The 11,998-nt window shown below is 44.1% G+C and overlaps 1 protein-coding gene across 1 annotated transcript; it reads left to right on the top strand.

The window, feature by feature from the left end:
• Window positions 1–283: 283 nt before the first annotated feature.
• On the top strand, window positions 284–10,678 carry sv2bb (synaptic vesicle glycoprotein 2Bb; the record flags this gene model as incomplete). Its single annotated transcript, XM_080842083.1, has 12 exons — window positions 284–740; window positions 4,938–5,118; window positions 5,676–5,827; window positions 6,189–6,322; window positions 6,602–6,691; window positions 6,804–6,917; window positions 7,036–7,124; window positions 7,809–7,973; window positions 8,066–8,199; window positions 9,478–9,678; window positions 9,864–10,023; window positions 10,495–10,678. The coding sequence occupies 12 exons, from the start codon at window positions 284–286 to the stop codon at window positions 10,676–10,678; spliced, it is 2,061 nt and encodes a 686-aa protein (XP_080698209.1).
• Between the last annotated feature and the right edge of the window lie 1,320 nt (window positions 10,679–11,998).

Here is an 11,998-nt window from a genome sequence, read left to right as displayed (position 1 = left end):
GAGTTAGTCTGCAGTCAAGAGTGGGCCATCTATAGCCATCAGCGGAAGCCAGATAACCCATGCAGGGAGAAGAAGACATTGATAGTCTATAGCTAACAGTCAGTTGGTCTTACTGAAATATTTGTAGCATAAAGTGTTCAAGATTTAAAAGCAACAAACTGGAGAGAGACTTAAGAAGCAGGGGTTTAGAGGTGCTGATGCTGATGCTGATATAGCCCACCATAGCTCCTCCGTGTAACTCTGTCAGTTCCCGTAGCCAGTGGCCGCACAGCTTCCCTTAAAGATGGCTGACCCCTACCAAAACAATGTGTATCACCAAGGCGACGGTGATGGTTACCAGACCTACGGAGAAGGGGGCCAAGATGGCTATGCTTACCAGGGCGAATACCCCCAGGAGGAGGACGCGGCTAGTGACGCGACCGAGGGGCATGATGAGGAGGACCAGATGTACGAGGGTGAGTACCAGGGCATCCCACACCCGGACGAGGTGAAGGCGGCGCGGCGGGCGGCCAGGGCCAGGGCGCGGGCGACGGCGGACGCCGTCTCAGAGCAGGAGGAGCTGGCCGAGCAGTACGAGGACATCATGGAGGACTGCGCGCACGGCCGCTTCCAGTGGACGCTCTTCATAGTGCTCGGCCTGGCGCTCATGGGCGACGGTGTGGAGTGCTTTGTGGTCGGCTTCGTGCTGCCCAGCGCCGAGAAGGACATGTGCCTGTCCAACTCAGAGAAAGGCATGCTGGGTAAGTCTGCACAGAGCCCCGAGATCAGTCATCAGTCAAGAATTCTCAATCCTGCACCTGGAGCTCCAGAGGCTCTGTAGATCGCTCAGCTGTACCCTTTCATAGCGCATCTGACTGAGATAGAGAAGGAGAGAAGGAGGCAGGGCCCGGGAGCAGGATTGAGAATCACTGATCCAGGGTGAAAACCACTGATGCTATATGGGATTCCCATGATTCATCTTCTCCCCACATAGGATACAGTGCCTCAGATGAAGCCACAAATTAAAATGCCCTCAAGAAAGTGAATTGATGTATTGATGTATTGATTGTATGAACTCATTCACATTTGAGAGTGATATTAACGAAAGGATTGGAGTTTGATTCAAATTGGTTTTGGCAATTCAGTTTAGTTTCTGCCCCCCCCTCCAACCAGCCCTCATATATCCCGTTGCCGTCTGTGTCCCCGGGCCAGGAGCAGGCTCTGACAGTGAATCAATACAAGCCAGGAGGCTCAAATTAGCTAATGCTGCTCTGGATGGCTTTATACATCTGTTCTTCACTGCCGACTCAGGCTCCACTCACTGCAGCACAGAGAGTGCCTGGCACGACACGTAGAGACTGGTTGACGGGGGTCTGTTGGCAGGAGAGCGCAACACTATGACAAACCAGACGACGCAGTACAGGCAGTAACAGTCACACCTGGATCTGCTACTGTAGAGAAGCACTGAAAATATATCAATGGTAGTCTCCTGAGGGGCATGAACAAGTCACTCTGAGAGGGGTAAAAAATTAAGAGACATAACAGAATACCTCCTAATAGATAAGAATTATAACACGGAAGTTTTAGGGCACTGATGCAAAGTGGAGGCATGAATGACGACTTATGGCAGTGACTTATACAGTGACAAAATCAACCCCGGCCCCAGCAACAGACTGCTTTCCTGCAGAACTCCGCCCGTAAGTTCACTTGGAGCAGGAGTCGCTGGCTGTGTGGGGTTTGTGCGAGAGCCAGAATAATTGAGAAGGATGATAGGGCACTTTTTTTTGCACCATTTTGGTGCGGCTCTCTGCCCTAGAGACCTCTGACTCAGCTCGTGGCAGACAGGATCGATAGGAGCAACTTGAACTGACCTTGCAGTTAAGATACACAACCCAAATGCAGCAGAGATACATAACCCAACGCAGAACCAATAAATAACTCAACCAGACATAGGACCTTAACACAGCTTAGATGGATAACACTGCACCAACGAATAACACTCTCACCGCACAGATAAGCAGCGCTGACACAACTTTAGATGTTATATGCCCAAAAAAAAGAGAACCAGCCCAACGGTTGGCACAATACAACAAGAAGCATTTATGCTTGTCAATTTGAATTGTTTGTGTTGTGATAAATAACTGAAGAAAATACTATTTATTTTGTTGCATGTCATACAGACCACAAGGGCCAGAATGACAGCTATTAGTAATAGATTTACCACAATTATGAAGTTATGTAGTCATAACAATGCTAGGGTACTGGAGTGTAGAAGACCGAAATGTAATTTGTCCCTCTGAAAGAAACAAAATTATGTCTTTCAAATATAACATTTACTGCATTCATAACAGGAGATCTCAACATCTTTTTACATTAAATGGCCAAAATGCTGGATGATGAAATTTCATGGCAGGGGAGGGTACCATTGAAACGATTTACTGCTCTGCACTGACTCACTCTGAGTGCTCTCCAGAATCTCTTGTTGAGTGCCTTCTAGCCCTCCAGAAACATTTACTTGTGACATAAATTCTCTATCTTAAAAAAAAAAACATTGCCATGACCGATTGATGATAGAATAAGTAGAGGCTGGATGGCAGCTCATGGTTGTTTATAGTAACCTGATCCTACTGTGTTGCGTCACCATTATCAATGCAAGCCTTGACCTTTGCAAATGTAAAAGCAATATGTCAACAAATATTGCTTGTTGTAGGAAACTTGCTTAAAAAAAATGAAACGGTCATGACCAAATTTAATTTCAAACGTATGCTAAAGGCAGATTGGGACAGATCTAATTTGAAATCACTGATCTGATTCACGGAGGCAAGGAGTCATGAAATTGCATATGGCATGATACATCATATACTGTCAGAAAACAGGAGAACATTTTCTGCATGTACGTTTACACTTCATGTCTAAACTTAAATACAGTGCCTACTCAACTGACAAAAACCAGTAACATTCTTGAAACAACTAAATATTTCATTCCAAATTATCAGAGGATTTACTGATTATTTTCTTATACATTTTCTCTTCTTTAGTGTAGGTGTGTGTAAAAAAAATGAATTAAATTAAGAAATATCCTTAGGCTATGGAATATTTAGTGGCGACAGTGCATGGCCGATTACATAGCACTCTGTGATCTGAGACATCTGAGTTCGTGGTAAGATGGTCTTTGGTCAGATTAATTTGCCATAACCCGGTTTCAAGGTTGTAATTTAGGGTGTGTCTTTAAATATAAAGCAAATGCAAGCAGTGGCACTGATACGCTTTGATACATGCATCCCACCTGCTGGGTTTCAGATTTCCTGTCTGTGCTGGGCACAATACACTCAAACACGAACACAAGCACAGACATGCACAAACACACACACACACACACACACACACATACACACACACACACACACACACACACACACACACACACACACACACACACACACACACACACTCACACAGACACACACACACACACAGTTTCACTGGGTCTTTGCCACATCCCCTGATGGCAGTGCCATCTGTAGAGACACCTCACCTTGCTACCCACCAACAGATTCATTGAATCATCCCCTCTCAGTAATAAAGACCTGAAACAATCCATGGTGCCTGTCAGTTCACAAAGCATAACCCAGGACTCAGACTACAGATCCATGTGTATCACTTAACTCGCACCCAGGGCAACTCAAACAGGGCTGATGTGATCCAACATTTAATACAAAACACAACTCCAACATGTCACTCAGACACAGATCAAACTCAGATTAGTCCTTTTAGTCCACTGGATCCCTAGATCCCTCCCGGCCATATTGTCCACTGTCACCAGGTTAGCTGTCACTCAGATACAGAGGTAAACCCTCTGACCCATAGATCTGTCCTGTTACAAGGCACCAACCCATCCTCAACCTGGACCGCTAAAACAGATCTGTGTGTGTAATGACTGCTCTACTGCTAACAACACATTTCAATATGGCATATATTTCCAAGAGAAGATTCCCTTAAAGTATTTCACAGATTTGTGTTTGTGTTTGAACTGCTCATAAGGCATAAGCCAAAATATTGCACAGAATCACCGGTGAACATTAAAAAGTAAATGTTGGACCTGACTAACAGACCAAAAATGGCACATGGACAGCATTCCAACAGCTTAGTTACACACATGCGGCTAGTTTTACGGCCATCACAGCCCCTTTCTGAGCCTTATGCCCTGTAGTGCCATCAAGATTTAATACTTAATACTGAGGGTGGTCCAAAAAGCACCACTGTTACTTCCCTCTACCATGAATGACACAAAAACGGATAAAAGGAGCTCATAAAGGTTAAGTCATTTATCTTTCACAAGGACATAAATCTCATTTTCATTCATCTGAATCTCATTAAGATAATGAAACCTTTATAGCCTTGACAAATGTTCAGTGTCAGCAGATCTGAGAGACACCTCTTGCAGTATCTTACATAATCCCTTTGAAGGAAACAGAGGTGACTACGCCACCCTATGGATTCCACAAGTACTGCTACTGCCAGTTACATTTTAAATGGCACGTAACACTGCACAACCCCATTCCCCCGAATGGTTATAAATCAATCACCACCTTTTATAATACAATCCCCCACCTGTTATAACACAATCATAATACTACTGTTCCTAAGTATGCAACCCCTACAATTGACTACTGCAACCACTACATGCATACAACCCCTGTTATAACTACTATGTCTACCTCATACATTTCAACCTCATCTGTGATAACATAACCCTGACATATTCCAACCATTGTTCCCTATTGCAGCATAGCACTTATCCCCTAAAAATATGTGTTTGTGTTGGAGTTTTGTAGGTAAAACATTTGTGTCTCATACATACTCAATACTTCTAACTAGAATTTGTATTTGTAGGACTGACATGTGTACGTGTGTGTGTGTGTGTATGTGTCTGTGTCTGTTTGGTGTGTATGTAACAGGTTTGATAGTGTTCCTGGGGATGATGTTTGGTGCATTCATATGGGGGGGTCTGGCTGATAAGGTGGGTCGGAGGAAGTGTCTGATCGTTGCTCTCGCCATCCACTGCGTCTTCGCCTTTCTCTCATCCTTCGCGCAAGGATATGGATTCTTCCTCTTCTTCCGGCTTTTCTCTGGCTTTGGGTATGCCTTTTCAATTGTGTGTGTGTTTATATGTGTGTGTGTGTGTGTGTGTGTGTGTGTGTGTGTGTGTGTGTGTGTGTGTGTGAGAGAGAGAGAGAGAGCGATAAAGAGAGAAAGAGGGAGAGAGAGAGAGAGAGATGATAAAGATTATTATGTAGTTGAATTTGAGAGAGAGAGAGAGAGAGAGAAAGAGAGAGAGAGAGAGAGAGAGAGAGAGAGAGAGAAAGAGAGAGAGAGAGCTCTGTAGTAAAGCTCGGTGAGTGTGACTGAGACAATGCAGGCAAGTTCTAACAACACTAATCTACCTGACCATTTCTGGTCTCTACTATCAATTTGAGCCACCACTATGAAACCTAAGTGTCCAGCTTGGTGCCTGAAGCTCCTGTAAATTAATCTGAGAAGAGCACTATAACAGTGATTCACTGGACCAATGCATGAAACAGAACAAATGAAATGTTCTACTATTTTACAATACAGCCCTAGCTGTCAAGGGCAAGTACTTCAGTAATAGTACCCTGGAGGACAATAAGCCACATAACTGTGTGTATGTTCCTCAGGATCGGGGGCTCGGTGCCAATCGTGTACTCATACTTCTCAGAGTTCCTGCAGATGGATAAGCGCGGAGAGCATCTGAGCTGGCTCTGCATGTTCTGGATGATGGGGGGCATCTATGCCTCCTTCGCCGCCTGGGGCATCATCCCTCGCTACGGTAACCAAACCTACCTGTGCTTTTATCAGCTCTTCCACTGACTTAATTTCGACTCCTATTTCACACTCAGTATATAATACATTTTATAATATAGCTTGCTTGAATAATTAAGCAACACTACTCAAAACGTTTATCATGTGATGTTCTCAAAGTGATATATACTGTAGACTTACCTATATATACAGTATATCTGAATAGGTGGTTAATCAACAAGCCTATTCTAACGACCTGTGAGACTCTAAGACTACACTAGCCATAACCCACTCTAAGACTACATTAACCATAATCCACTCAAAGACTACATTAACCATAACCCACTCTATGGCACAGTACAGTAACCCTGTGCTTGTATTCATCCTAGGCTGGGGCTTCAGCATGGGCACAGAGTTCTCGTTCCACAGCTGGAGGGTGTTTGTGCTGGTGTGTGCCCTCCCTGCCATCACCTCCCTCATCGGACTCACCTTCATGCCAGAGAGCCCACGCTTCTTGCTGGAGGTCAGACCACTATTGCTCAGTGAATGGATAATCAGATGAATGTATGAATGGATGGATTTATTTCTTTTATGGATTTTATTTATTATTAAAGGTTTATCTTATCTCATTTTATCTTATGGCGTGACACAGAGAGACATTGACTAATTGGTTGATTGGTTGATAGAGAGAAAGAGAGAGAGAGAATAATTGCTTGTTTGGTCAAGTCTTCCAAACAATAACAATGTGCAGAAGAGGCAGTGATTTTGATCTGCTATCCTGTCTGTCATTCTGATTGTGCAGAGTGGCAAACATGATGAGGCATGGATGATCCTGAAGCAGGTCCACGATACCAACTGGAGGGCCAAAGGGGAACCTGAGAGAGTGTTCACTGTGAGTGCCATAAAAAATAGGACAAAAAGCCACTATACCACCACCAAAAACTGCCTCTGCTAATCGTCAGCAACTCACCTGAACACTGCTAAACTATTTTGACTCCACACAGGTGACACAGATTAAGACCCCGAAGACCCAGGAGGATGAGTTCATCGAGATCCAGAGTGCGACAGGAACAGCCTTCCAGAGATGGGGCGTCCGCACTTTATCACTGACGAAGCTGGTAAGGCCTGCAGAATTCCTCAAGTGACACTTACACAGCATGAAGAAAGAGCATGTTTCCTGTCCAGCCATAGGAATTAAATCACTTCCTTGGAATAACCCCTCACTCCTCCCTGCAGGTGCTGAAGAACGTGGCATCACTCGTGAGTAGTGAGCTGAGACTCAGTACTCTGATGATGGCCATCATCTGGTTCACCATGGCCTTCAGGTGAACAACCCTATACCACTATACAGAGAAACCATCTCACATGCTTGTGGATATCTCGCAATATCGTGTACTGTATAGTATCTGAAGACATGTAGTACATACATACATGTATTTTGAGTATCAACATTCATGAGCTACTCCGTCATAAACATCCAAACACAAAGCACTTTTACCAAGTGGTGAAACCAATCTAGAAGTGGTCTGCTCTAATACAGTAAAAAGGGGCATTTTTTGTTGATAGTGGAGAAGGTTTTATAAACAGTCTGCCAAGTCTGCTTGTAAAGGCAGTTGGGGATCAATGTCTTTGGCATGGGGCACTCTGATCTGTGGCCAGGGCAAACTGGCAACAAACTTGGAACCCTCTGGTATATTTGCTGTGCTGTTCTGATTTCCAGTTTCCCACTCTACCCTCTGATGCACTGGCATGCCTGAGTTCAGACATAATGGTTTCCAGGTGATTAGACTGCTGTGTGTTAACCATCTCACTGTGTTGTTTTTGGACAACTTAACAGAGGGTATAATCAAAAGTCATGCTTTAACACAGATATGGACAGTAAGGTCTTTCCCCATCGGTCAAACTGTGTAGTGTCTGCTTGAGTGCATTATCTGTATATTCCAGTGGTAGGTCCACACACAGTGTGTTGTCTGGGTGTTGACCAGTGTTGCATATTTTCTATCTTTCAGTTACTATGGGCTATCAGTGTGGTTCCCAGACATGATCAAGCACCTACAACGTGAGGAGTACGAGTCCAAAGAGAAGGTCTTCGTCGGGAAGAAGGTCGAGAACTTCCACTTTAATTTCTCACTGGAGAACCAGGTCCACAGGGACGGAGAGTACATACGAGACAAGTACGTTAGACATGGATGTGCGAGAGAAGCACTTACACTAGCGGTAGTGTGACAGTGTTGTTTCTCACCCGCTTCTACTGTTTCCCTCTCAGGTTCATCAACATAGAGCTGAAGTCAGTGAAGTTTGAGGATTCGCTGTTTGAAGACTGCCTTTTTGAAGACATCCGCTCCTCAGACACTATATTCGAGAACTGCACCATCAGAAACACAACCTTCTATAACACAGGTGTGGCTCTGAGTCAGTGATTGAGATGAATATGGACTAACAGGGTTTTTCTTTAACCATTATATGCTGGATGTGGAGGAATACTATAGCCAATCAAGGAGCATATTAACTGAAATGGCAGGGGTTCATTCACATTGTCTGAGAGACTAATTTTCTTTCCACATCCCTGATAAAATCAACAGAGACAACAAGCGAAACTTAACACTGCTAAAGACCTTTTGCAGGACACTGATGGTACATAAAAGAAAAAAAAGCCCTTCAAGAAATCAAAGTCAAGACATTTAAAGGTCAATGACTGAATGCTTAACCATAACTCTTTTAAAAAGAGATATCTTACCTCACTGTAGATGTTCTGTGGTGACTGATGTTTGCTGTGTGCAACTGCAAGATAAACGACTACACAGCACTTGGCACCCACAGTCAATGACAGACAGAGATGGCAGAGATTGAACACAGAAACATTGACATTAACAAATTATTCAAATGTGACACTCTGTGGTGTTTGATGTTTGGTTGTGTGCATGGCTCGTAATGCAGTCAACCACAAGATAATCGACTACACCGCACTTGGCACCCACAGTCGATGACAGACAGCAAGACAGAGGTTGCACACAGCACCCTTAAAGTGAACCATCATGTCTGAGAAGTTGAGCTTATTTTATTTATACCTGAACATATCAGGTACAATACTGCCACCATCAGGATTCACTGAGTAGGAATCAGCTACAGGTTAATTCAGGTAGAGGGAGGTCTCTGAGGATATACTGTCCCTGTGCAATGTTATTGTTTTGGAGCTGTATACATTACATACAATTTAATTGAATTGAATTACACTGTTTGATCTGAATTATGATAATGACAATCTTACTGCTCTCAGGTTGTTGCTGCTGAGTTTGTGCTGAATAATAGCATATGTAGCACTTTAGGATTAATATTTTTAGATGGGGGAAATATAAAAATAGCAAACTACCTCAAACTCCCTGCCTGACAGGCCTGAGACTCCAGAGTGTTAAAGAATGTGAGGACATTCATGAGGAGCTTTTAATATTACCTCCATTTAAAAACATTAAGTGCTAAAGTGCTACATGCCCTATTATTCAGCACTTTAGCACTTAATGTTTTTAAATGGGGGTAATAAAAAAATGGCAAACTATCTCGAACTACATGCCTCACACATTAAAGAATGTGAGGAAATACATGAGGAGTTTTTTACTGAATAGAACATAATAGCACATCCTACCACAACATGATGTTAAAATATATTGCCGTGTTTTCTAGACCTGTGGGAGGAGAAGTTTGTTGACTGCAGGATGGAAAACTCGACCTTTGAGCACAACAAGAAGGGCTGTCACCTGAACTTTGAAGAGGAGAATGATGTGCTCATCTACCTGGTCAGCTTCCTAGGGAGCCTGGCAGTGTTGCCAGGCAACATCATATCAGCCCTGTTCATGGATAAGATTGGGAGGATCAAGCTGATTGGTGGGTTTTGCTAAATGTGACAGTATCTCTACCCCATGATTGTTATTGTTCATTCCATCATTATTGTTCATTTCTTACTTCTGAATTCTTAGAACTGTTGAATTAAAATAACACCCCCTCCATCCCCCCCCCCCCCCCCCCCCCCCCACATCTTTGCTTCTTTCCCTCTCTCTGTCACCCCACAGGTGGCTCAATGTTAGTCTCTGCGGGATGCACCTTTTTCCTGTTTCTGAGTTTCAGTCAGGCGGCCATCATCGCTTGGCAATGCCTCTTCTGTGGGGTCAGTGTGGCTGCCTGGAACGGCATCGAGGTTGTCACTGTGGAGCTCTACCCTACCTCCAAACGGTACACCACTCCAGCAGTGTGTGTGTGTGTGTGTGTGTGTGTGTGTGTGTGTGTGTGTGTCTGTGCATGTGCGCGCGCGTGTGTGTGTGAGTGTGTGTGAATTATGTTAACTGACAGAGTGTATTGGGACAGACAGTGATGTGCCATTGGCAGAGGCTGGTGGTTGTATGTGTGTGTACACTCAATTGCCAGATTATGGGCAGTCTAGTTTCGCAACAAATTAAACACTGCTTACAATGTGAACTGCTATGCTCATGAAAATAAGAGCCATACTGAGATTTCTATGCAAATCATTACAAATCAGTTTCCAAAATATATTTCTTCTTCAGAAGTGGAATTACTTGGAGAATTACTGTGTATTCAAGCCTCTGAGATGAATGATAATGTGGTGGCCTTTGTGACTGTAGAGTTGCTTGCGGAATTAAAACTCGTAAAACTGACTTCCCTCCGTCTATGTCCTTTTCATTTCAGAGCCACAGCTTTCGGCGTCCTCAACGCTCTCTGCAAGCTGGCGGCCATTCTGGGGAGCTCCATCTTTGCCTCGTTCGTGGGCATCACCAAAATCGTCCCCATCCTGCTCTCCTTCACCGCGCTGGTGTGTGGCGGCGTGGTCGCCCTCAAACTCCCCGAGACGCGGGAGAAGATCCTGCTGTGAGGGACGCCGCTCCGGGGTACGAGGGGGAAGGCCTCCACCATTGGAGACGTACACGGCCATGCTGCTGAGGTTTTTAGCAAGAAATCCACCAAGCTTTACAATCACCAGTCCAGGGAGAACCCTAAATCCTGATCCTGATCCTTTGTACTAACACCAGTCAGGCTTCACCAGAGCTCCGTTCACCGCTCTTATAAACAACTCTCACTGCTAAATCACCTCTGTCTTACCCCATTTTTCTTACCTTCTGGGACCAACTAATAACCCCCCCCCTCCCTTTCACCCCCTAGCCCCGTCATAGCCATGTACCTGATCCTACAGGACGAGAAAGATCTAACGTTATATTTCTTAGTTGTTTATACGTTGTACAACTTGAGATGATCAGAGGTGAAATGTTCGCGATGCAGTGTCTCGGCTTACCATAATGAGAATAACCCATCCGTTATGTACGTACATCATAATTACACTAGTGCCATTTTGGTAAATCAGAGAGTGACAAACTCAGACTCCAAGTGTTGTCTGTTTTTTTCCAGTCATGCGCCCACCAAATCACCCAGACTCCATCTTTGTCCTCATCACTTCATCATACAAACTCATCCTTGCAAGCTTTGAATTTCTAAAGTGTTTTCCTCCATCATCTACCACTAAAAAAATGTCATTGTGTGTTACCCTCTCTGTGTCTTAATGAAATGCTTATGCATAGTATGGCGCAACTGTTTCTCTCCATGCTACTAGTCCTTGAAACCTTAGACACTGTGCTGGTATGTCTGTATGGCCACACACGGATGAGAGTGTGAATCCATTCATCACTGAAGAGGATTCATAGTATATCACATGCAAAGCACCTTTAAGTTCAGTACTTAGACCTGTTAGTCCTCTGGTGGACATACGTCTTTACATCCTTCAGTAACCTCCTCTCCTATCCCCATTTTATGTTTCATATGTATGTTTCACGTGGTGATCTTTGGTGACAATAAGACGAGAGGGCGCAGTGTTTGTTTCATTTTTGACTGTGGTCGCGATGCCACTGGTGTATCTCGGTTGTGACAGGCCATGTTGTTAGTGGAGTGCATCCTCGGCACACATCGCTGCGCGTGGCTGTGGAGAGAGTTGCATGTGTGTTCCTTATCAGGTGATATGTTAATGTGTCTTCTTTTTTTTTCTTCTTCAGTGTTGTCCAGTTCCCAAAGCAGTCTGTCTGAATGACCTTTGCTGTGTGTCACTCTGTAAATACATGGGTCTGATTGTTGTTTTAGAAAAAATTAAGAACACAATCTCTTTTGTTTAGACCTGATGTTCATAAGCTCTTCCTATGTCAGCAGC

The sequence above is a fragment of the Sprattus sprattus genome (genome assembly GCF_963457725.1).
Source record: "Sprattus sprattus genome assembly, chromosome: 7".
NCBI classification, from domain to species: Eukaryota; Metazoa; Chordata; class Actinopteri; order Clupeiformes; family Clupeidae; genus Sprattus; species Sprattus sprattus.
The sequence above is the reverse complement of the archived record's forward strand: the minus strand, read 5'-3'. Positions and strand labels throughout refer to the sequence as shown.